Genomic DNA, 19,924 nt, shown 5'->3' with positions numbered 1-19,924 from the left:
AGGTGCTATCTTGGTACTTCCTGTTCTCACCAGAGCTGTGCTGTTACTGTCAAGGTTAATCAAATTTTGCTTGTCAGGAGGATAAACAATGTGATTTCAGAGCACGATCTCTGCTACCACTGTGTTGCTGGTGTTAATCAGTTGGTCTGAATCAGAGTGTGAAATTCCAGATTGCTATCCCAGCCTCCCTGTATGTTCCCTGAGGGGTTAGCTCCATTAACATGATGAATTTTGTCTTTGCCCAGTTGTAGATAGATTCAGATGCAGTGTTGATCAGAGGTCCTGAGATGAAATGAAGCATCCAGTCATGTTTTAGAGGAAAGCTGTGCTCAGAGGGTTGTGTTGAATATGTCCATTTCCTTTTAGCTCCAAATTGCTGATGTTTGAGAAAGGATTCGGCCATCACTGAAGGAGCTGACTGACTGCCAGGTGCTGTAGCTGTGCAGACTTATGATTTCACATTTTTTGGAGAGACCTCAAACACACTGTTCAGCAGTGATACAGAGCTAGTAGCTGCCTAACCAGAATGAGTAAAAGCCTTGTGAAATCAAATGCATAATTCCTGGCAAGAGTTTCCTCTGGGAAGTACCTGGATGATGGTTCAGTTAGGGGTTCATGCCTCTCTCTTGGCTCTTTCATAGGATCATAATAACATTGAAGTTGGAAAAGATCTCTAAGATCCCATGGTCAATTTAGTACCATTATCATGTTCACCACCAAACCATGTCCTCAGGTGCCACATCCACACATCTTTTGAACACTTCAGGAATAGTGACTTCCATAAGCAGCCTGTTTCAGTTCTTGATAACCCTTTCAGTGAAGAATTTTCTGTGATATCCAACCTAAACCTCTCCTGGTGCAACCTGAGGCTGGTTTATGTCATGCCGAGTTTTTATTTCTCAGTGTGGGAAGTGCACTGAGCTATTCTGAGGTGAAGCCTTTTTTCAAGGAGTAAACTGAGTCTCTGACCAGCCCAGATGTCTCAGCAGAGTCCATGCTGTGGATGTCTGTCCTTGCCATGCCTCAGTCCTGGCAGTGCTGGCCAGGAAAGGCTCCCCCTTCCTCAGCTTCTGTGGCTGGTGCATGATGACAAGAATCAGCATTAGTGAGGGAGAGGTAAAACTGCTCCAAGCTTCTGTTTGAAATTTCCCTGTGATGTAAAACATGCACTTTAGCTGAACCCTTCTTTAGAAAACCCCTTTCATCTAGCTGATAAGAAAAGCCTCCTTGCCTTTGACAGAGACCTGCTCCAGTTGACAGGAGGAATGTGTGCACGGTTTTGATGACTGAGTTGATTTTTTTTGTTGTTTTTGTTCTCTAGAAACTCTCTTAACTAAGAGCTGTTCTGTTTTTTCAGTGCTTGGTGATAACTTGCATTGACTCCCTTTGTGCAATTTGCTGGCAGCAGCTCATGCTGTGTCTCTGTTCTCAGTGTAGGGATGCAAATGAAATCAGTGTCTCCTATGGTCTTTGCCTTAATGGGTTAATGGTCCTTCCAGCACGATTCCAGCAGATTTTTGTCTTGCTGTTAATCCATGTACAATGTTGCTGTGTGAGAAATCATGTCAGTGGCTACTTGGAGACTTTCAGTAACATTGAGAGTTTGATGTTCTTGTGATGCTACAGAAGTGATCTCTCTGTAAAACACTGCTGCTGCTGCCTCCAGCAGATAAATCCAGAGCCCTTGGTCTCAGCTGAGCGATGCTGAGCCATAGAGCAGCAGGGGCTGTGGCAGGGCAGCACTGTTGTGTGACCTGAATGCCATTTCCCCTTGGCTGCTGTCCTGACCTGCTGATGCACTCTCAAGCTGAGCAGCCTGGCCTAGTGGAAGGTGACCCTGCCCATGGCAGGGGGGGAACAAGATGTGCCTTGAGGTCCCTCCCTACACAAATTGCTCTGTGATTCTGTGAAAGTTTGGCAGATGGTGATTTCTGACCCTCAGTCTCTCTGGGGCTCTCAGAGCCCTCTCTCATCAGGTGATGATGCTTTAAAGCATTGTCACTGGTAAAGCATCAGTGGATAATAATGAAAATACTGCTGTGGGCTGTGGGTTTCTGTTGTTCTCCAGCCTTCCTTACTCAATAGCAGGCTCCAGCAGCATTCATGCTCCTCTCCCCGTGTGTCCCCAGTCCATCAACGTGGCCATCAAGAGCAAGATCCCGTGTGTGGTGGTGGAGGGCTCGGGGCGCATCGCCGATGTCATTGCCAGCCTGCTGGAGGCCGAGGGCACGCCAGCCTCCTCCTGTGTCAAGGAGAGCCTGCTCAGGTTCCTGCCCCGCACCATCTCCAGGCTCTCCGAGGAGGAGACGGAGAGCTGGATCAAGTGGGTGAGCTGGTGCTGTGGGAGGAGGGAGCAGATGCTGCCTTCCAAGACAGGGGTGTTGCTGTCTGGTGGTACCCACGGGCTGTGCAGGGCTCCTGGTCATGCTACAGCTGTGCAGATTCAAAAAAGGAACATTCTCCATCTGTATGGATTGGGACAAAGGTATTGTGGGGGCTGCAATCAGGTCAGCAGGTGTGTGGTGACAGGAAAGCTAAGAAGGTTCCAGAAGGATCTCTTCCCTGTGGAGGGGGGAGCTGCTGATGGCAGTGTTTGTTCCCTGTCTGGCCACTCTCCTCACAGCTTCTGCTGGGCTGCCCTGGAGTGCACCTCCTCCTGCATCAGAAATGGACAAGATTATTTGTCTTCTGTGTGCTGAAATGAAATGAACTCTACAAAGTTTCATTATGGGAAAAATTATCTGGTTTTGACAAAGCACGAGGAGCTAGAGACTGTTCTCTAACAAGCTGCTTCACATAAGCTGAAACTTGTGCTGTCACAATCTTTTCTACTTTAAGAGTCACTTCTAATTACTGAGATTATATCTTCTTGTTGAAGATGATCTGCATAGGGGAATCACAGTTATTTGCTGTGTTTTCAGAGGATAATTAATATTGTCCTTTGGTGACTTTAAAATCAAGCTCATTATCTACTTTTATTTGGGTTTCTTTAAATTTCTTAAAACCCAGGACTGATGAGAAGCAGCTTTGCTATGATGTAGTGACAAATTTCTTTTTAATAGGATATCTGCTACTAAACAGCCTTGATAGCTTTGAAACACAACTTTTCTTTTTTTTTGTAGATCAAAGAAGTCCTTGAGAGCCCTCATTTACTGACAGTGATCAAAATAGAAGAAGCTGGAGATGAAATTGTGAGCAATGCCATTTCCTTTGCCCTGTACAAAGGCAAGTCATTGTTTTTCTGAGTTTGTTTGGAGGTTAAAAATAAATGGGGAAAGGATGGCTGTTTATTCTCTAGAATAAGTTTCCTTAGAGCAGTGCCATCTCTCTAGAGATGGCTCCTGCCACAGTGTGGAGCCTGCTTGCCTCTGAAGGGGTGTGGGCAGGCTGCAGCAGCAGCATGAGATCTCTCAGGGTGGGAAAGATCCAAACCAGGTAATTGGGAAGGCATTTTGGAGAGCCCTGGGGATGCTGACAGGGCCCCACTGGGAATCCTGCAGGATCTCCCTTGTGCAGAGAGTGCAGGACTCTGAGGAGCCTGAAGGAAACATTGTGCTGTTCTTGGTCATGAGGCTGTTTTGTGGCCTGTCTTGGGCCATAAATACATCCCTGAGCCTCCAGCATCCTCCAGGTCCCAGCTGGGAAGATGTGCATGGGTGTGGGAAAAGCCCCTTGGAAGGAGTCTTGTCCTGACAGTGTGTCACTGTCACATTTTCTGAAAAATCCCTTTGCCCAGGATTTTCTCCTGGGAAGCTGAGGAGCCTCAGAGAAAAAGAAAAACAATTCTTATCTCATTTGCTTCTCCTGTGTTGTGCCCACATGTGGAATGTGGTTGGAGATTGTTTATCCAACAGATGATTGTTCCATTGGGTTCTGCTGGGAGTTGTTTCGGCTCTTTGGCCAATCAGGGCCAAGCTGTGTCAGACTCTGGAAAGAGTCAGTAGTTTTCATTATTATCTTTTTAGCATTTAATAAGTATCCTTTCTGTATTCTTTAGTATAGTTTAGTTTAGTATTTTTGAATATAATATGATAAAGTAATAAATTAGCCTTCTGAGAACATGGAGTCAGATTCATCATTCCTGCCTTGGTCTGGGAACCCCACAAATACAGTAGTAGTGAGAAGCAGAGATGATAAATATGGCTGGCCTTGACCAGGGGTTGTTCTGCTCTGCAGCTTTCAGCACCAACGAGCACGACAGGGACAACTGGAACGGGCAGCTGAAGCTGCTGCTGGAGTGGAACCAGCTGGACCTGGCCAGCGATGAGATCTTCACCAACGACCGAAACTGGGAGGTACAGCCCCCTCTGAGTGAGTGCAGGGGCTCTGGGGAGGGACTCAGCCCAACAGGAGCCCCCCTGTCCCAGCACCTCAGCCTCTGTGCCCTCCTGCTCCTGCACTGACACATCCACTCAGCCTGGAGAAGAGGAGGTCTGACCTCCTTGGGAGCTGCTGCTTCCTCACGAGGGGCAGCTCCCATCTCTGCTGTGACAGGGACAGGACCCAGGGAGCAGCTGGAGCTGTGTCAGGGGAGGCTCAGGCTGGATAGTCTTTCCCCAGAAAAGGATATTCTTTCCCTGGGCACTATGCAGGCTCCCCAGGGAATGGGCACAGCCCCCAGGCTGCCAGAGCCCAAGGAACATCTGAACAATGCCCCAGGGATGCACAGGGTGGGGTTGTTGGGCTGTCTGTGCAGGGCCAGGGGTGTCAGACTTGATGATCCTTGCAGGTCCTTTCCAACTTGGGGTATTCCATATCCATGAATGATCGTTTTGGATCATTCCAAAATGATCCGTTGTCACACATTTTTAAGTTCTTCTAAGCCTTCTGATGTTTACATTCTAGTAATGAACTTTCTCACACACTTTATGTTAATAGCTTATTGCTTTGCATTCTTTTATGGAGGAGAAATTTGACGGACTGTTGGTTTGTCCAGAGTCATTGGAGAGGTGGCACTGTCACCCTCCAATCCACTGTCACTTTTGGAAATTGATAAATGTTGGAGTCAGAAAATAAAAAGACCCTTTTTACCTTGGAAAGAGCAGCGAGTCTGCATCGTGGTGTTTTGTGTCCTATAATGACAATCCATCATTCCATGATGATCCATTGTATGATCAGTCATTGCAAAGGCGATGTGCCCATGCCAGAAATGTTCTGGGCCATCCAGCCAAGGCAACTGTGTACAGGAAAAAACCTGATTCTGATGAAGATGTGACAGTGACCGTGTGTCAGGCCTTAGATAAGGTGCACATGTCTCACATGATCCCCAACATTTGCTTTTCCATTCCTCCCCAGTCTGCAGACCTGCAGGATGTGATGTTCACAGCCCTGGTGAAGGACAGGCCCAAATTTGTCCGGCTCTTCCTGGAGAACGGCTTGAATCTGCGCAAGTTCCTGACCACAGAGGTCCTGAGGGAGCTCTACACCAACAACTTCAGCAGCCTGGTGTTCAAGAACCTGCAGATTGCCAAGAACTCCTACAACGATGCCCTCCTCACCTTCGTGTGGAAGATGGTGGAGGATTTCCGCAGAGGTTTCAAAAGATACTACAAGAACAGCAAGGATGAGATGGAGATTCAGCTCTCAGTGAGTGATGAGCACTTTGATCCTGCTGTGACTGAGGTTTTCTGGCTGCAGTGGTTAAAGCAGCAAGTGCCTTTTACACAAATATTCTTTAGTACCAGCTTCAGGAAAAACAGGGAGGCTGATTCTTCCTTGTCAAACACAAAGCTTTAATAGAAGCATCAAATACAGCCTAACTCACAGTAGTGTGTGGCAAGTGGCAGAGAGCTGCGAGAAGGGATTGGTGAGGTGGCTGTGAAACAAAGAAAATACAAAAACAGGAGAGTCCATGCTCAGATTTCTTCCAGTTGAAAACATTTGGTGAGCTTAGGCCTGAATTCTTTCTCTCTCTTTCAGGAGGAGTGTCCTATCACAAGGCACCCATTGCAAGCTCTGTTTATTTGGTCAGTTCTTCAGAACAAGAAAGAGTTGTCCAAAGTCATTTGGGAGCAAGTGAGTTCTCCTTTATTTCTCTTTGCAGGCAGTGCACTGGGGTTCTGTGTCTTTTGTTTATTGGCCTTTGAAGGCTTCACATCCAGCTTCAGGCACAACACCACAAGGGATGATTGCTAGATGACTCTCAGTAGGTTTTATATTGCCCATTTTGTGTCTGGGTGTGGACTTGATACTTTGATTTCCTAAGGCTGTGTGAGAGTCAGCAGTGCACATCCACTGTCTGCTGTCACCTGTGCCTAAGCTGGGATGCTGAGCTCCCGCCCATTCCACAGCATGGATGGGTTCTGACTCCAGGGGTTTGATTGAAATCCAACTTCTAATTTGGATTAGACAGTTATTGAATGGTTGTAGAATCAAATAGATCATTCTGGACTGGGAACTGAGAAGGTGCAAAATGGAAAATAACTTTTAAAGGATTCCACCTGGTGTAGTGGAGGGTGTCCCTGCCTGTGGCAGGGGGTTGGGATGAGATAAACTTTAAGGTCCTTTCCTCCCCAAATCATTGTGGTGTCAGGGCTCTGTGATCATGTTCCCTTCTCAGAGGGATGTGCATGACTTCACTCTCTCTCCACAGACCAGAGGCTGCACTTTGGCAGCCCTGGGGGCCAGTAAGCTCCTGAAAAGCATGGCCAAGGTGAAGAATGATATAAATGCTGCTGGTGAGTCCGAGGAACTGGCTAACGAGTATGAGACAAGAGCAGTAGGTAAGTGCCTGCTCTGTGAGTCCTTTAGGAACTTAGTGGGAAGGGTCAGAGACCAAGGAATCAAAAACTAGAAATCCCACATTAAATAAATTTTTCCTTTATGTCAACCTGTGGTTTGACTGCTTGGAAATTCCTTCCATGCCATTTGCTCCTAGTAGAAATTTTGTGTCCTGGCTTCAAAAGGTGGATGTTGAGAAGAGATTTCTCTTATTCCACAAAGCAAAAACTGCTTAAATAGACTTTTTAAAAGGTATCTACATCCCTCAGGCCTGATGATTTAGCAAGACACTAAGGAGGGAGCAGTGCATTTCCCAGGGAAAAAGCATCAGATTTTGACTATTTCAACCCTACTGTTAATTTTGAACTGACAATAATTCATCAGATCAGTGCCAAACAGAATTTAAGAAAAGAGGATGAAGCAAATAGATTTACTGAGTCATTTAAGGAGAAACTCACATTTTTTACTCAATTCTTTAGTACAGAACTAAATGCTCTCTCTGCGATTTAGTGTTACAGTTTTCCATCCAGGCTCAAACTCTGTATCAAAAGTTGAAGATGTGCAAGTGGGGTCGTAAAGTGATTTCAGCACAGTCATTCTGCAGCACTGAAAATGTGACATCACAAGTATTACACTAAAGATATCTGCACCCAAGTTGGTGGGAAATTGAAGTTGGAGCTGCCTCTTCCTTGCAGAGCTGTTCACCGAGTGCTACAGCAACGATGAAGAGCTGGCAGAGCAGCTGCTGACTTATTCCTGTGAAGCCTGGGGAGGCAGCAACTGCCTGGAGCTGGCAGTGGAGGCCAGGGACCAGCAGTTTATTGCCCAGCCAGGTGTGCAGGTAATGGCTGTGAGGGAAAGGTGTGCAGGTCACTGTGGCTCCTGTGCTCTAACAGGGGCTGTTGGCTCCTCTACCCACAAATGTAAATCAGGAGGGGAAAAAAAATCTTGGCTTGGGGCTATAAATCATAATTAAGTGGGTAATAAAGGCCGACTAAAGTGATTTCTACTCCTGGCTTGCACAGTGGGGATATAATGCCCAGCATGGATGAGCATTGCATAGAATGCAGTGGTTTATAAGTGTTTTATCAATCAGGTCAAGTCCTGCTCAGCCTCATTTTTAACTCCTCATCACATAGATGGAGCATGGCTGCCCTAAGGAGCCAGCATTGCTGAGACCTTTCTGGTTTGTTGCAACAGCAATCTCTAGTATTTTGACTGAAATCTCAAAGTTAGGGGTCTATTTTTACCAAATCAAATGTTCTAAATAGCATTTCTAGGTGATTTTGTTGCTATTGGCACAAATGAGGGCGTTTCCTTCTTCCCTGCAGAATTTCCTCTCCAAGCAGTGGTATGGAGAGATTTCAAGAGACACAAAGAACTGGAAGATTATACTGTGCCTGTTCTTTTTCCCTTTAATAGGCTGTGGTTTCATCTCATTCAGGTAATCAACTGACTTTTCATCAGTGGGAAAATTTTCCAGAGGGTAAGCAAGTTAATTTATTGTAGAATCTTATGGCAAGTCAGGCTGGGTGGAGATCATCCAGTCCAACCCTGTGCTCAGGCAGGGTCAGCTGGACTGTGGACTGTGCCCAGTTTTGGATCTCTCCAAGGGTGGAGACTCCACAGCCACTCTGGGGAAGCTGTTCTAGTGTTCAGTCAGTCTTAGATGAAGGTATTAAAAAGCCAAATGAGCTTGTGACAGGTTGTGTTTCACTCTGATCTTGGATTTAAGATCACAGAATCACAGGATAGATTGGGTGGGAAGGGACCTGAAAGCTTATATTGTTCCAGCCCCTGCCATGAGCAGGGACACCTTCCACTATCCCAGGTGACTCCAAGCCTTATCCAAGCTGGAGGATTTACCAGTTTGCTGGAGTGCCTAAGGGCAGTGGGTGCAGGATGTCTTTACCTCTGAAGTAACATCCTGAGCTAGACCTTGCACCCTTTGCTCTTTCTCTTTTAAGAACACAGATGTTTCCAGGCATTAAAAGCTATGCTTTGAGACATTTTCCGTCTTTTAATTCCTCAGGAAAAAGCCTGTGGAGAAGAGTAAGAAACTCTTCTTGTATTATGTGTCTTTCTTCACCTCCCCCTTTGTGGTCTTCTCCTGGAACGTCATCTTCTACATCGCTTTCCTGCTGCTCTTCGCCTACGTGCTGCTGATGGATTTCCAGAAGGAGCCCACGGCCCTGGAGATCATCCTCTACGTGCTGGTCTTCATTCTGCTTTGTGATGAAGTGAGACAAGTAGGCAGCTCCTGCAAGCCCAGAGAGTTTAGCGCTAGAGCCACAGCCCTGTGGCTTTTCCCCTGCAGGGCAGTGCAGGTGCTCAGGGGAGCCATTTCCCAGCAGAGCTGCTCAGGGCTCACTGAGGGGTTTTTCCTCTGGTGTCTAATTCCTGTCCGTGCACCAAGAGGATGATGATGCCAGTGCAGACGTTCCCCAGGAATGCCTGCCTTGCCAAGCTAGTTGGTAATAAAGGGTTAAATTTAGCACATTTATCTTGGTGCAGAGCTTTAGATTAATCATTTAGATTAGCTTTAGATTAAGTCATGCCTGCCTCCCTTCCCTACATTCCACCCCCTTTATTTTTTATTTTACCAGTAAGCTGCATACCTTTGTGCATTTCTATTTAGCTTTTAATCATCTGTGCAGTTTTTGGTGGCTCAGTGCAGACTCAGGGACCAGCTGTGATGTGGGAACAGCATGTGGGGCTGCCTTTATAGGTATCTCCTGGTATCTTCTCCTCACTTCACATGGAATCTGGTGGGTTTTGGGCAAGCTGCTCTCTGCCAGTCCATGGCCAGAGCAGTGGGAGGATGCTGGGGCAGTCAGAAGAGCAAAGAGCAGTGGGTCTGTGGGTTTGGTGCTGCTTTCTGACTCTGCAGAGTCCCCTCGTGAGTGTTTGTGGGTGATCTGCTGGATCATCCCACCCTGCAATAATGTTTTTTTACTTGAGCTCAGATGACATTTCTGATGCTGCTGTTATTGTGGTGTTTTCCCTTTTTAATAGTCAAGGTGGATCCCTGTTTATGGCAACTTTACTTGCTAAGAAAATGGGGGAAAAGTAAAAGACTTTTTTTTTTTTTGCCATGAAAACACTAATGGAGTGTTTGTTTCTGCTGATTTAGGTTCTGGTGTCTCTGGACCTGTCCTTGCACGTCCTGTGTGCACCCAGCAAAAGTCCTAGGGAAAACCTTAGGGATAGAAACCTTATTTTCCTATCAATGTCCCTTTTTCTTACTACCCTGAGCAGGTAGAACTGCTGCAGTTCCCTTTAGTAAGGGAATTGCAGTAGCCAGGCTGTACCAATTTGACAGTGGAGGCAGCTAAATTTGAAGATTTCAAGTTGTCTGCAGACAGTGTTCTGGCTCCTGAGTAGGAGAAAGGGAGCAGAAAAGCAGAGCAGTGTCCCAATCCTCTAAACTTCTTGGGGAAATTCCTCCCTGTCTTCCCCTGAGATAGACCATGTGTGCATTGCTCTAACTCTGCATCAAAATTGTGCCTGTGTCCTTTGTATTTAAAGAAATAAAAGAGAGGGGTATCTCAGATTGCGCTTTTACATCCAAAGCAAGTAAGAGTAGCTTGCCTGGGGTCCCTGCAGTCAGATACCCAGTCCTGGAGAGAAATCAGCCCTTGGTCTGGAGCAGTCTCTGAACTGTAAGGCACTGGCTCAGCCCTGCTTTCACTTCTGGTGCTCCCAGGGATGTGTAAGTAGCTGGAGCTCTCCCAGTCCTGTTTAGAGCCCTAGGGAAACTGGAGAGGCCTTTTCCCTGCTGCCTCCTTAGGCACATGGAGGTAGCCTCCAGCCAGGTGAGTGGGTGCACTGGTGGGGTGTGAAGGAGAGCCTTGTTTTCTCCTGTGGAGGAGGAATCTGGACTGAACCTCTGTGCACTTCACCTCTCAGCAGTAGGAACTGCTTGGAATGTGGAGAACTGCACCTCAGTCCCAGATGTTTTGTTTGATTTAGGGAGCTACTGGGCAGAGACAGCACCTAGAACAAAACTCCCTTTGATTTCTGTTTGTTTCCCATAAAAGCACTAAGGGCAGAATTGCATTCCTTGGATATGCCAGTTAGAGATTCACTGAGAAATACTCTCCAAAACTTTTATTATTTCAGTAAAAATTGAAATTCAAAAGAATTATGATTGGGGATGCAGTTTATTTCTCCAGGCCTGGCAGAGGTTTGTCCTGGTGAAACTTCTTGTCCTCATGAGTCACCTCTGAATTGACTCCTGAGGTTGGTTCTTGCACAGATCCAGGATCTGTGGGGATCCAGGCTGCTGTGCCAGTCTGGGAATGAGCAGGGATTCTCACTAGACCTGCAATTCAAAAATAGAGAGCTCTGTAGTTAAAAGAATAAATTAAATCTGCATCTATGATCCAAAGCATGTGCATGTAGCTGGGGGCAGATCAGTCAATGATCTCTGTGAAGGGAGAGAAGCCAGGATGCATCAGCTGCCCCTAAACTGTGACCCCCCTCCCCTCTGCAGTGCTTCCTGGGTCACAGCAAGACCCAAAAAAACAGCTTGCCAGTAACTTGTGGCATTGCTGGACACACTAAACCCTTCTTTCTGGGGAAACTGAAAGCCATCTGAACTCTGGTGTTATCTGTTGTGTGACAAAAAGCTAATTGGGCAAGGAAACTTTGCTGTGTGGAGGTTACTTTCTGTTCTTTTTCCTTCCCAGTGGTACATGAACGGCAGCAAGTATTTCTCAGACCTGTGGAATGTTATGGATACCCTTGCAATCTTCTACTTCATAGCAGGGATTGTGTTCAGGTGAGTAGTGCCTTCTCTTGTGTTCATCTTACAGCTTTACTTCCCTTCCTTGGTGGGTTTTGACTACAACCTGCAATGAAATTCTCGGGAGCAGTCTGTTCATGAAATTCCCTTTATGAAGGCCCCAAATACTGACCAAAAAAAAAAAAAAAGCCAGGGGATCTTTAGGATTTTCTGTGGCTCCTGTTACTGGCTATTTAGTATGACCACATGGGCCTTGTGTTCTATTTAAGAGGACTGTGATTGTCCCTACAACAGCCTAACAATGTCATTATCTCCCAAAGCTGTTCTACACGATGTGGTCAGTTAAAAACCATGGCAAAGAAATGATGGAATCACGTTTTCCAAAGGAATTGTTCAGTCAGCTGTAACTAAGTCCTTGTTGCCTCAGGGCAGTGGAGCAATTGTTGCACTGTGGTGGTTTCACAGGGCTGTGGGAGTAGCTCCAGGTACAGATTTCTGTGCTGTTAATGGCTTTAAGGGTAAGAGAAAAAATAAGAGAAGAAACGAGCAGGGATATGATGCATGTCAGGAAGGAAGGGTGTAAACAGAGTGTGCATTAACCATCTCTGTCACCTGTCATTAGATGTGGGAGACCATGGGGCCCTGCATAGCTGTGCTCTGCTTTCCAATTACTCACCTTCCACTCTCCATTTCAATGTTTCTGTGTGGTTTTACCTGATTTCTTCATGATTCACCCAAGGCTTCTCTTTGTTTTCTTCTGCTGTCTCCATCAGGCTTCACTCTGATGAAAGCTCTTGGTATTCCGGGAGAGTAATTTTCTGTTTGGACTACATAGTTTTTACCCTGAGGCTCATCCACATTTTCACAGTTAGCAGGAATCTAGGACCCAAAATTATTATGCTGCAGAGGATGGTAAGATTCTGGCAGCTGTTCAAGAGAGTCTAAATAAATGATGTGACACTTTTTTTTCCTTTCCCTCTTAAGAGCAAAATCACCATGTTCTGATGATGGCAGCAAGTTAAATCTGCTAAACAGGATGAATTAAGATTTAAATGGGATCTAATTAAGAGCAGGGCATTTTTCTGTGTCAAGAGATAGAATAAGGATCAGGCTGAAGAACAGAAGAGGAAATTTGCTTTCTGGTAGCTTTTGTCTTCCATACCTCAAACGTTTCAGCAGTATTTCTGTTGCTCCCATGAGTATTCCCCAAACAAGATAGTGATGATAGAGGGTACAGGGGGAGGATTTAGGTCCTCCACTGCATCCATCACACGAGTACCTAAGGAAGAGGGTGGTGAGGATCCTCTCATACAGTGCTAGAAATTCATGAAACCATTGGCCAGAGTGTCCGTGCTGTAAATGCTGGCTGGAAGCCATCCAGAGTGGCATTTCCAGAAGCTTTCATCCCACAGGGATAAGGTGAGCCACAGTCCTTTTTACCTGGTTCTGACTTTTGTGGAGCCTGTGTGACACCAGGGGGATATCCTGTGTTCCAAAACATGCCTTGCTTTTGTGGTTGCATAAATATGTTTGAAGTTCTCGGAATGGGAGCGGTCAGTTGTTACCATGTGTGTTGGTGAAACGAGGAGCAAAAAGCCCTCCATGTGTGGATGCAGAGGGGCACTCATTGATGCCTGTTGTCCCTTTTTCAGATGATAGATGTCTTCTTCTTCCTCTTCCTCTTTGCTGTGTGGATGGTGGCCTTTGGTGTGGCCAGGCAAGGCATCCTGAGGAAGAACGAGCACCGCTGGGAGTGGATCTTCCGCTCGGTCATCTACGAACCCTACCTGGCCATGTTTGGCCAGTACCCTGATGATATTGATGGTATTTGCCTTCTGGGGGTCTCTCCCGGCTGGGTCAAAGGCTCTGTCCTCCTAAATGTTGTCCAGACTGTGCTGGCCCCTTGCCTCCAAGTCTAAAGGGGAGCAGGGATGGAGGGATGAGGGCAGGAGCTGGGGCTGGGCCCTTGTCTCAGTTTGGAAAGACAGGACTCTGCTAAGGAAGGCAGAAGCCTCCCCTGAAATGGAAAATATAAAACCATCCCTCCCTTTTCTGAATTGCTATAAATTTTAAATTAAGGGGCTCTCAGGCAAAAAATATGGGAGCAAGGAATAACAGTTCTTTAATGGGGAAGAAAATAAAAAGATAAACAATGCAGTAAACTAAAACACTGACAGAGTCAGAACCCAGCCTGACACCCTGTGGGTCAGGCTGTTGGTGGCAGTCCCATTGGAATTGTGGCTCAGCCCTCCTGCAGTGTCAGGGGTGGTTCTGTTGGAGCAGGGGGATCTGTAGAAGGGTGCAATCTTCCTCTGAAGATCCAGGGGAAGAGAGCAGCTGTTCCTCTGGGAAATCCAGTGGAGAAAAGCCCCGCTGGTGTTCCAGAGCCTCCACATTATATCTGGGTAGAATGCTTGGCTCTCCCCTCTGGGCTCACATCTCCCAGTGGGATGCTGTAGTTCTTATCAGCCATGCAGTGACATTCAATAGCCTCTTATCAGCAGATGTCCCCCCAGTTGTGAAAGAGATAAGGAAAACTGCCCACTTAACAGAAGAGAACTGCCATACAAATGGCAAACAGAACAAAATTTTCTTGGCAGTCCAGGACAGCCCAGCAGAACAGGAGCTCACTGTTTGCTCTCCCCTCTCTCTCTGAGGCACCACCTACAACTTTGACCACTGCACCTTTTCTGGGAACGAGTCCAAGCCCCTGTGCGTGGAGCTGGATGCCAACAACCAGCCCCGCTTCCCCGAGTGGATCACCATTCCCCTGGTGTGCATCTACATGCTCTCCACCAACATCCTCCTGGTCAACCTGCTCGTGGCCATGTTCGGGTGCGTACCCAGGGGCCCTCCCGGCCATCCCCGCACTGGCATTTCCCTGGGAAAGGGAGTGCACTGCTGGAAAACAGCAGGAAGCCACCCTTGCCTCTGCATCTGTCCCTGCAGCCTGGGGGAGCTGGTGCAGTGTCCTGGGGAGGGACTGCTGCCTGTCCTTGGCCTCCATCTCTGAGCATCCTCTGAGCTGTGGGCTTGGTGTGAACCCCCGTGGGTCACACAGGGGTGATGCTGGGTCAGGGCCTGGCCAAGGGTGAGCTGCTGCCCCAGTGACCTTGCTAGAGTGAGTAAATGAGTCATTCTCACTCTTCTGCCCCACTGACCTTGCTAGAGTGAGTAAATGAGTTATTCTCACTCTTCTGCCCCACTGACCTTGCTAGAGTGAGTAAATGAGTTATTCTCACCCTTCTGTCCCAGTGACCTTGCTAGAGTGAGTAAATGAGTCATTCTCACTCTTCAGGACTCTATGGTTTTATTAACCTGACCTTGCTCCGGTGGTTGAGGCCTTGCTGGGTTCATACAGTGCTTTGTGCCATGGATTTGATCCATGTCTGGAATGTCCTTAACCTCTACTACAAATCTTAGGAGCTTTTAAATTTTTGTTAGTGTTCTAGGTTTAGATTTATTTGTTTTTGTTTTTTATTTTTTTTCCCTAAGAAGGGAGTTATCTGCTCAGTTAATAAGACGTAATATCTTGTGAAGAAGCATCCTGTTCTCATGTGTCTAGGCTGGAAGAAGATTGCTTACAGCTGAGGTAGTAAAAGTACATGGAGCATTTTCTTCTTATTCAGATTTTTTTCCAGTCTATTTGTAACTTCAAGGGTTTTTTTTTTTTTTCCTACTGTCTTAGTTCCACCCATTTGCAAATTACTAAGAAGGAGAACAAGCTAAATAACCTCCTAGTCAATAAATGAATGACTGGGGCCCTAACATCAGAAGCTGCTGGGATGAGTCCAGAGGAGATTTTCCAAGGACTGGAGCCCCTCTGTTCTGGAGCCAGGCTGGGAGAGCTGGGGGTGCTCACCTGGAGAGGAGAAGGCTCCAGGGAGAGCTCAGAGTCCCTTCCAGGCCCTAAAGGTCTCCAGGAGAGCTGGAGAGGGGCTGGGGACAAGGGATGGAGGGACAGCACACAGGGAATGGCTCCCACTGCCAGAGGGCAGGGATGGATGGGAGATTGGGAATTTGGAATTGTTCCCTGGCAGGGTGGGCAGGCACAGGGTGCCCAGAGCAGCTGTGGCTGCCCCTGGCAGTGTCCAAGGCCAGGTTGGATGGGGCATGGAGCAACCTGGGATGGTGGAAGGTGTCCCTGCCCATGGCAGGGATGGATTGGGATGAGCTTTAAGGTCCCTTCCAAGCCAAACCACTGTGGGATTCTGTGGCTATAAAACCATGCCCTGGTACAGTAGAGGAATGCTCTGTTCTTGGCTCTGCTGCAGCTCTTTGGTGAATAACTCATGCTGGGTGTCTCTCTTTCCCACCAGCTACACAGTTGGATCAGTGCAGGAGAACAATGACCAGGTGTGGAAGTTCCAGCGGTTTTTCCTGGTGCAGGAATACTGCAGTCGCCTGACCATCCCCTTCCCCTTTGTCATCTTTGCCTACATATACATGGTGCTGAGGAAATGCTTCAAGTGCTGCTGTAACAAGGAAAGCAAAGAGCCATCCATTTGTTGTGAGTTGGATTTTTCCTTGTTGCCCAAGGAACCTTGGATTTGGCCCTTGCTGCCCAATGCAGCAGGTGCATTGCAGATCCTCCATGGCATCCTGTGCTTATTCCAGGCATTTTGTGCTCCCCTGGGAAATTTCCAAGGGCCATGTAGACCTCTGTCATGCAAATCCACTGTGCTGATGGAAATCTCTTCAGTAGGATTCAAGTTTTCAAGTCAGATTTATCCAGTGCTCTCTTGTCCAAGCCATTTCGATGTAGAATTGCTTTGTGTGTGTAAATCATTAAGACTTCAGATTAATCCCAACTCTTTAGGGCTGCCTGTGCTGTTTCCCAGCATTGCAAGGTTTTTTTGTAATTAATCCTGCTTGCTAGGGATGACAGAAAGAGAATAAACAGTTTCCATATAGCCAAACGAGCAAACCACCTCAAAAATGGCAAGTCAATTCTTGAGCTATTTCTCCTTCAATTTCTCTGTCAGAGGACACAGATAGGAATTGTTTTAACAAGCCTTCCCCCCATCTCTCCAGCAAATGTAGTGTTTTCTCAGCTGAGAGAGCATAAGTTGAGTTAATTGACAGGCCTGCTCCCATTCATCAGCAATCTGCCTGTTGCCCTGCAGCAGAAGCTGGATTTGTTACCAGTTTAGGAGGAAGAGCCTGCTTTGGGCTATAAAATTGCTTAGCACTAAATCACTTTGGCTGTCCAGATTGCTGTGTGGATTCCTTGCTGGGGAAGCTGTTGGATGGCAGAAATTCCTGCTCAAATGATGCACAGTGGATGCTGCAGCTCTGAAAGAATGGGAGAGTTAATTAGAGCCAGAAAATGATTGTGGTTTTGCTGATGATAGGAACTGAAAACTATGTGGAGGAAGCACACTGAGGTGTTGACTGTTGTAAAATCCTGCCTTCCCCATTTAACTCTTAAGGAAATGGTTGGGATTTGGGTACTTAAATGCTTGTTGGAATGTAGGAGAACAGCTGAGGAGTGTGTGAGCTCAGAGGAGCACTGGGTGGAAGAAAGGGATTTCAGCCGTTCGCCACCTCTGGGCTTCTTTTGTCTCAGTTAATTTTATTTTTTTATTTTAAAAAATGTGGTTTATTCCTCATGGAACATGATAAAATGCTGAAGTATTACCCTGGAGGGCTTTGATGCCTCAAAGTGGGCTCCTCTGTATCAATTATTGAATTCACAGCACCACCACAAAATGCTTCTTAGAGAAGACAATTCTTCATTGTTCTGGAGGGTTTCAGTTCAGTGAAAAATCCTACACTGTGGTTCTTAGAAGTGTTACTCTTAATGACCCAATATGGGATAATATAGAAGCAAATGGAAAGCTCAAACCCAGATGGGAACTTGCTAGAATGTCCTGTACCTGCTGAAGCAGAGGCACCTGTGTTAACCAAGACTCAGAGAAGGCCAGAAAGACTTTTGGAGCTTGTAAGGTTGGGGAGGAGGGGGGTGTTTTGTGTTTGTTTGGCTGGTTTGGGGTTTTATGTTTGCTCAGATTTTGTATTTTTAAGTGACTCTGGTTGCCAGGAGCATTCAGTGCCAGGTGTTGCTGTCACATCTGTCAGGGGTGGGCAGTGGGGCTGTGAGTGCTCAGGATGTGGGGAAGGGAATCATTAACCTCAGAATCCACACACTGACCCAGCCTTTTTGCACCTTGGCTTTGGAAAGACAAATTAAGTGTTTTTTCTTCAAATAAATTTCCCAGGCTCGAGAAATGAGGACAATGAAATCCTGGCATGGGAAGCTGTCATGAAGGAAAATTACCTCGTCAAAATCAATACAAAAGCAAATGATTCATCAGAAGAGTAAGCCTGCCCATTTTTGTCTTCATTCTCTTAATTTTCTCTTGAACATTTCTAGTGAAGGCAAGTTTTCAGCAGCTCTAAATGTTTACAAATTAATGAGTAAGTAAGCAATCTCAGCATAAACATGCTTTTTATTCCTAAAGTGAAATGGTGCTTTTTTGTCTGCTGAAGAGAAGAAAATGTCTTCCCATGGTGTTTTGAGATCTCATCATGGGAAGCAGTGCTACAGCTGACTCTTGCTGTAGCATTAGTTTAGGTTGGATATTAGGAAAAAGTTCTTTATGGAAAGGGTTGTCCAGCCGTGGAACAGACTGCACAGGGCAGTGGTGGCACTCCCACCTCAGGGTGGGGATTTAAAAGCTTTGTGGATTTGGCACTTGGGGACACAAGTTAGTGGTGGGATTGATTGGACTCAGTCTTTTCCAACCCAGATAATTCTATGGTTATACATTTAGCAGACAATGTTTGCCATTAGATTTGGAATCTCTGATGTTCCCACAGCAGTAATCCAGATGGAGATGTGTACTTAGTCTGGAAGACCTCTGAGGAGGGAAGATGATCTTTAGAATAATGGTATTTGGAGCTTGGATACTTAGACTTGGATGTTTCTTTGACTGCCAGCTCATGGAAACATTATCTTTGGGATCTGTCTCACTGTTTTCAGAGTAATAGTGCAAGAGAAAAAAGAAACAGAAAGAAAGGAAGAAAACAGAGCACTGCTAGAGAGCAAAACCTGCTCTGTATGATTGCTTAACTTTGCTAACTTCTGACAGCTTGAGTATTTCCCTTAATCAGAGAGAGCTGTTAGGAATGGGCAAGAAAAACCAGACCCTTCCTATCCGTGGGCATGAACATTGCTGTCCCCAAATAAGTGTTTAGTTAAGACTACCCAGAGACATGCAGCATTGGATAAGAAGCCAAACAAATACCAAAACCATCTCCTTGGTACTGGAAGCAAAAGTGTCTTAAGAAGGAAAATGGAATAGCATCCTACTACTAATAATAATTTGCATATTAGTTCATTTACTTTTACTAAAAATGATGCCAGTCACGTGCAGCCCTGCCTCCCTGGGAGGATGGAGCCCTGGGGGAGGTGGGATGTGGTAATTGGCCAAGTTTTCCTTGGTATTCAGACTGATCCCTTTGCTCCGTGTTCTCCTTCTGCTTCTAGGATGGTGCATCGATTCAGACAGCTGGATGCAAAGGTACTTCTGTCCCAGACTGCTCTGGGGAATGTGATTCTCTCTGGTGAACAGGGGGTGTGCCATGGCAAGGAAAATGAGCTCCCAGAGTCATGTGCAGTCTTTGTCACTGTCACCAGGACCCCATTTTAACTGGGCTTTTTTACCATGGTGTTTTGATTGCATGGACAGGAACGTGTATGGTGTGTAGAGATTAGGACAAGAGGGAATGGGTTTGAACATAGAGCAGGTAAAGATGGGATAATGGGAAGAAATTCTTGGCTGTGAGGGTGGGCAGGCCCTGGCACAAGGTGCCCACAGAAGCTGTGGCTGCCCCAGGATCCCTGGAAGTGCCCAAGGCCAGGCTGGATGGGGCTTGGAGCAGCCTGTGTCCCTGCCCACAGCAGAGGTGGAACACAATGAGCTATAAGGTCCCTTCCAAGCCACAAGAGCTTCATATTGTGAAGGAAAATGAAACAGACAGACACTTGCTGGAGGAGTGTTTCTCAGTATTCCTTGTGGGATGGAATAAAATAGAAGTAATTTCCACCTTAAACTGCAGCATTCAGCTGTGTAAGAGGCCCATGAAACACCAATGGGAAGAAGGGATGTCACACACCTGGTATGTCCCCTTCCCAAGGTATCTGTCAAGTTTAGCTTCTGGTGCTGTTGGCATGGGGTAATTAAGCAATAGAAAGCTACCAATCTGCCAGAGAGCACATTATGAGAATTGCCATACAAATAATCTTTTTATGACTGTGATGCTGAAAAGACATTCACAGTGGGTATTTTCTGAGGCTTGACTGAACAATCTATTTGGCCTCTGAAGTGGGGAGTGGCTTTGACATGAAGCACAGACTTTTGAGAAGCTCACAGGTGAAAAGACCCATGTATACTTCAGAATACATATTTTGGTTGCTGTCAAATAATTTCGATTACAAAATGATAGTTTGCT

The 19,924-nt window shown here is 46.4% G+C and overlaps 1 protein-coding gene across 3 annotated transcripts in view; it reads left to right on the top strand.

Moving 5' to 3' along the window:
• TRPM8 (transient receptor potential cation channel subfamily M member 8) overlaps positions 1–19,924 on the top strand; it is a 40,363-nt gene that overhangs the window by 16,570 nt on the left and 3,869 nt on the right. The window contains exons 9-24 of one of the 3 annotated variants that reach the window (XM_074548888.1): positions 2,130–2,327; positions 3,123–3,225; positions 4,177–4,295; positions 5,296–5,586; positions 5,920–6,015; positions 6,593–6,722; positions 7,416–7,561; positions 8,052–8,164; positions 8,753–8,960; positions 11,412–11,503; positions 12,241–12,379; positions 13,120–13,291; positions 14,125–14,302; positions 15,787–15,977; positions 17,689–17,788; positions 18,960–18,993. In XM_074548888.1, the coding sequence (XP_074404989.1) occupies positions 2,130–2,327; positions 3,123–3,225; positions 4,177–4,295; positions 5,296–5,586; positions 5,920–6,015; positions 6,593–6,722; positions 7,416–7,561; positions 8,052–8,164; positions 8,753–8,960; positions 11,412–11,503; positions 12,241–12,379; positions 13,120–13,291; positions 14,125–14,302; positions 15,787–15,977; positions 17,689–17,788; positions 18,960–18,993 (2,310 nt within the window). Of the gene's footprint in view, positions 1–2,129; positions 2,328–3,122; positions 3,226–4,176; positions 4,296–5,295; positions 5,587–5,919; positions 6,016–6,592; positions 6,723–7,415; positions 7,562–8,051; positions 8,165–8,752; positions 8,970–11,411; positions 11,504–12,240; positions 12,380–13,119; positions 13,292–14,124; positions 14,303–15,786; positions 15,978–17,688; positions 17,789–18,959; positions 18,994–19,924 lie in introns of those variants that run through there. The other 2 variants (XM_074548887.1, XM_074548889.1) reach the window with 2 other exon arrangements.

The sequence above is a fragment of the Zonotrichia albicollis genome, chromosome 10, assembly GCF_047830755.1.
Source record: "Zonotrichia albicollis isolate bZonAlb1 chromosome 10, bZonAlb1.hap1, whole genome shotgun sequence".
Taxonomy (NCBI): domain Eukaryota; kingdom Metazoa; phylum Chordata; class Aves; order Passeriformes; family Passerellidae; genus Zonotrichia; species Zonotrichia albicollis.
This window is presented reverse-complemented; position numbering and strand designations above follow the sequence as displayed.